This window comes from Nicotiana tomentosiformis, chromosome 8 (genome assembly GCF_000390325.3).
Source record: "Nicotiana tomentosiformis chromosome 8, ASM39032v3, whole genome shotgun sequence".
NCBI classification, from domain to species: Eukaryota; Viridiplantae; Streptophyta; class Magnoliopsida; order Solanales; family Solanaceae; genus Nicotiana; species Nicotiana tomentosiformis.
Window position 1 is genome coordinate 19005381 of NC_090819.1, and position 5116 is coordinate 19010496.

The 5116-nt window shown below is 42.6% G+C and overlaps 1 protein-coding gene across 1 annotated transcript; it reads right to left on the reverse strand.

Annotated features, from left to right (window-relative positions):
* Window positions 1-962: 962 nt before the first annotated feature.
* Window positions 963-3146, reverse strand: LOC138897141 (uncharacterized). Its single transcript, XM_070183099.1, has 4 exons — window positions 2851-3146; window positions 2492-2736; window positions 1272-1629; window positions 963-1071 (listed from the first exon to the last, which is right to left on the reverse strand). The coding sequence occupies exons 1-4, from the start codon at window positions 3144-3146 to the stop codon at window positions 963-965; spliced, it is 1008 nt and encodes a 335-aa protein (XP_070039200.1).
* Between the last annotated feature and the right edge of the window lie 1970 nt (window positions 3147-5116).

Here is a 5116-nt window from a genome sequence, read left to right on the forward strand (position 1 = left end):
CAAAAGTGACTGCGGCCGTGAATTCTAAACAACCATCAGTGCCTTAAAACTAGGGTATTGCAGACCGCGTAATTTTGGACGTGGCCGCATACCCTATCGCAGACCGCGGAAAAATGACCGCGGCCGCGAAATTCAAAATAAATTGGCACTGATGAACACTCAAAACTAAGGTTTTCACTAATTACCCAAGAATTGTAGCAATTAAACATGCAAAGTTACTAACCCCAACCCCCATTATGCAAACAAACACTACCCATATGTTGTTAATCAAAAATTAAGCATTAATTTGATATTTTGGCATGATTCTAACCCTATCTAAAAAGAAAAATTAAAACAAAGAGTAAAGAAAAGAAAAAGATAAAATCAAATTATTGAATTGAACATACTAGTGGTAAAATGTGGTAGGAAATCGAAAATTGATGAGAATAGGATGACTTTGAAACCAAGGATGCACAGTGCTTTAGGTGAGTTTGAGAGGTTAGGGTTCGTAAAGTGTGAAAAATTTCAAGAACTCCTATTTATACTCAGATCCCACCGCCTTACCTGAGTGCGGCCGCGAAATTTTGTCACAGTCCTCGAAAAACTGGTCGCGGCCGCACAATTTGTGCAGACTGCAAAAATTTGAATGCAGCCGTGAACTCTGAAGGAATTTTGACAGGCCAACTTCAGAGAGTTGGCATTTTGCCCATTTCAGCTATGCGATCACGCGTAGAATTGTGCGGCTGCGAAGTGCTCATGCGGTCCGCAAAATTTTGAGCGCGGTCTGCGAAAGTTCACTACTTAGCCAAATGTTTTCCTTGTTAATTTTCTGCACTGCACAACCAATTCCTACATACACTTCACAACCAGTTAGTCCAAAATAATGTCTAATCTACAAAGAAAATCAAAAGAAAGAAAAACACATGGATTGCCTCCAAAGAAGCGCCTGATTTAACATCGCGGCACGATACATGTTACCATTATCATTTGAAATGGATCAATGCCACAACGTGACTATCATCAATCTTGCCAAGGTAGTGCTTCACTCGGTGCTCATTGACTCTAAAGATCTCACCATTATGTTTTTCAAATCTAGAGCACCGAAAGGAGTAACATGTACCACTTCGAAAGGACTACTCCACTTCGACGTGAGCTTTCCCGAAAACATCGGTAACCGAGAGTTGAATAGAAGAACCAAGTCACCTTCCTTGAATTCTTTGTTCCGCATATACTTATCATGTAAGTACTTCATCTTGTCCTTATATAAGGACGAGCTGGAATAAGTATGGAACCGGAACTCATCAAGTTCATTTAGTTGCTCTACCCGGAGATTGACAGCTATATCCCATTCAAGGTTCAATTTCTTCAGCGCCCACATGGCCTTGTGCTCTAATTCAACCGGAAGATGACATGCTTTCCCAAATACCAACCGGTACGGAGGCATACTAATTGGAGTCTTGTAAGTTGTTCTATAAGCCCATAGAGCATCGTCAAGTTTCCTTGACCAATCAGTCCGGTTTGCATTGACAGTCTTGGATAGAATGCTCTTGATCTCCCTGTTGGAGACTTCAACCTGTCCACTTGCATGGGGATGATAGGGGGTTGACACCTTATGATTGGAACCATACTTGGAAAGTAAAGTGTCAAAGGCTTTGTTGCAAAAATGAGAACCCCCATCACTAATGATAGCCCTTGGGGTGCCGAACCTTGTGAAGATATTTTTCTTTAAGATAGCCACCACACTCCGTGCCTCATTATTGGGCAAAGCCACAACTTCAACCTATTTGGAAACATAATCCACACCAACAAGAATATAAGTGTTCCCACATGAACTCACAAATGGTCCCATAAAGTCGATGTCCCACACGTTGAAAATATCAATCTCAAGGATGGTGGGGAGAGGCATTTCATTCTTCTTGGAAATTCCACCGGCTCTTTGGCACTCATCACAATGCCTAACGAGCTCGCTAGCATCTTTGTACAAGGTAGGACAATAGAATCCACAGCTTAGGACCTTTGTAGCAGTTCTCGCCCCACCATGGTGACCACCATAGGGCGAGGAATGGCAAGCTTCAAGAATACTCAATTGCTCTTCTTCCGGAACACATTTCCGGATAACACCATCATTACAAATTTTGAAAAGATATGGCATGTACCAATAATAATCCAAGCAGTCCCGTTTGAGCTTCTTTCTTTGGTTAGAAGAGAGCTCATTCAGGATAATGCCGGTCACAAGAAAGTTAGCCACATCGGTGAATCAAGGTATCCCAGTCAAAGACACGGAGAGGAGTTGTTCATTTGAAAATGAATCATTAATCTCGAGGCCATCATGGGGCCTCTCCTCCTCTTCCAAGCGAGACAAGTGGTCCGCCACTTGATTCTCACTCCCTTTTCGGTCTATGATTTCAAGGTCAAACTCTTGTAGAAGAAGAACCCATCTCATCAACCTAGCCTTAAAGTCCTTTTTACTCATCAAATAATGAAGTGCAGCGTGATCGGTGTGCACAATTACTTTGGTACCCATGAGGTACAGGCGAAACTTTACCATGGCGAAGACAATGGCTAATAGCTCTTTCTCGGTCACCGTATAGTTGACTTGGGAGTCGTTCATTATTTTGCTTGCATAATAGACCGGATGAAATATCTTGTTGATTCTTTGCCTCAAATACCGCTCCTACCGCAACGTCGCTAGCATCACACATGAGCTCAAATGGTAAGCTCCAATTAGGTGCGGTAATGATGGGAATGGTAGTCAACCTATACTTGAGTAGATCAAAAGCTTTCATGCAATCATCATTGAATACAAACTTGGCATCTTTTTCCAACAACTTGCACAAGGGGTTCACCATTTTTGAGAAATCCTTGATGAACCTACGGTAAAACCCCGCGTGACCAAGAAAGCTCCTCACTCCCTCGACGGAAGTCGGAGGAGGGAGTTTTGATATCACTTCAATTTTTGCTTTGTCCACTTCAATACCGTTCTTGGAGATCTTATGGCCAAGGACAATGCCCTCCCCGATCATAAAGTGGCACTTCTCCCAATTAAGCACTAAGTTGTTCTCTTCACATCGGGCCAACACTTTATCAAGATTATCCATGCATTCTTCAAAGGAATCCCCCACAACACTGAAATCATCCATGAACACCTCGAGGAGGTCCTCCACCATATCCGTAAATATTGCCATCATACCCTACTGAAAAGTAGCCGGTGCATTATACAAATCAAATGACATCCTTGAGAATGCAAATGTGCCATACGGACAAATGAATGTGGTTTTCTCTTGGTCTTCAGGTGCAATGAGAATCTGGTTATATCCGGAATACCCATCCAAAAAGCAATAATAAGCACGTCCGGCAAGTCTATCTAATATTTGGTCAAGAAATGGCAATGGAAAATGGTCTTTCCGGGTCACTTTGTTCAGCTTCCTATAATCCATGCATACCCTCCAACCAGTGACAATTCTTGTGGGGATCAATTTATTTCTATCATTTGTGATCACAATCATGGCCCCCTTCTTTGGGACACATTGTACCGGCGAAGTCCATAAACTATCAGAAATGGGGTACACAACCCCTGCATCTAGCCAATTGATGATCTCTTTCTTGACTACCTCTTGCATGGCCTCGTTTAACCTCTTTTGATGTTCCACGAAGGGTTTGGCATCTTCCTCAAATATGATTTTGTGCATGCAAAAGGTGGGGCTTATACCCCGAATATCCGCCAATGTCTAATCTATTGCTTTCTTCCTTCTTTGAAGCACCGCAAGGGTGGAATCTACCTGCACGTTAGTTAAGCACGAAGAGAGAATAACAGGTAATATGGAACAAGGGCCTAAGAACTCATAACTGAGGTGTGAAGGCAAGGGCTTCAACTCCAATATGGGTGGCTCCTCGATTGAGGGCTTTATTGGTGGAGTTTTCTGGTTCTCAAGGTCCAAGAAAAGTTTTCAGGGTCCATATGTGTAGGATCCCAGTCCTTGCAAAGCATTTGTATTCTACCAAGCTTTCCTTCTCATCCTCATCATGATTCAACAACACAGCTTCCAAAGGGTCTTCCACATTAATCATAGCACTTGTGTCATCAACAATCACCTCAGTCACAAGATCCACAAATGAACATACTTCGTTGCTATTAGGCTGCCTCATTGACTTGCACACGTGAAACACAACTTTTTTATCGCCCACCCGAAAGGTGAGCTTCCCAGCTTCCACATCAACTAAGGCTTTCCCTGTAGCTAGGAAAGGTCTCCCCAATATTATTGGCACCTCATAGTCAACCTCACAGTCGAGTATCACAAAATCTGCGGGAAGTATGAATTTATCAACCCGAACTAGCACATCATCAATTATCCCCAATGGCCTCTTCATTGTTCAGTTTGCCATTTGCAACCTCATGTAAGTAGGTCTTGGTTGCCCAATCCCCAATGTATTGAACACAGAATATGACATCAAATTAATGCTTGCTCCCAAATCACACAAGGCTTTGGCAAAATCGGCACTACTAATAGTGCATGGAATTGTAAAGGCACCGGGATCTTCTAGCTTTGGAGCCATGGAATGCACAATGGCACTCACTTGATGTGTCATTTTGATCGTCTCACAGTTCATTGACCTATTCTTTGTTACCAATTCCTTCATGAACTTGGCATATCCCAACATTTGTTCTAGAGCTTTAACCAAAGGCATACTTATGGACAAACTTTTCATCATATTAATGAATTTCTTGAATTGGTTCTCGTTGTTTTGCTTTGCGAGCCTTTGAGGATATGGTGGAGGAGGCGTTGGCAAAGGAGCCTTGGCTTTGGGCACTACCGGATCCAGTAGGTCTATCATGTGTTCCCTAAATGGGTTCGCATCATCTTGTGTCTCCTCCACGTTTTCATCAATGTCTATCCTCACTTCATCATTTACATTCTCGTCATTTCTTGGCTTATCTTCTTCTTGCACAAAAACATCATCATTCACGATCTTTCTTGGATTGGATGTACTAGCAACTCCCCCTCTACCACTTCTTTTAGTCACCGCTATAGCATGGACCGTATTATTTTCACCTTTCGGGTTTACTACCGTATCACTTGGTAGTGCCCCCTTAGGGTGAGTATTCAAGGCTTAAGAAATTTGACCCATTTGGACTTCC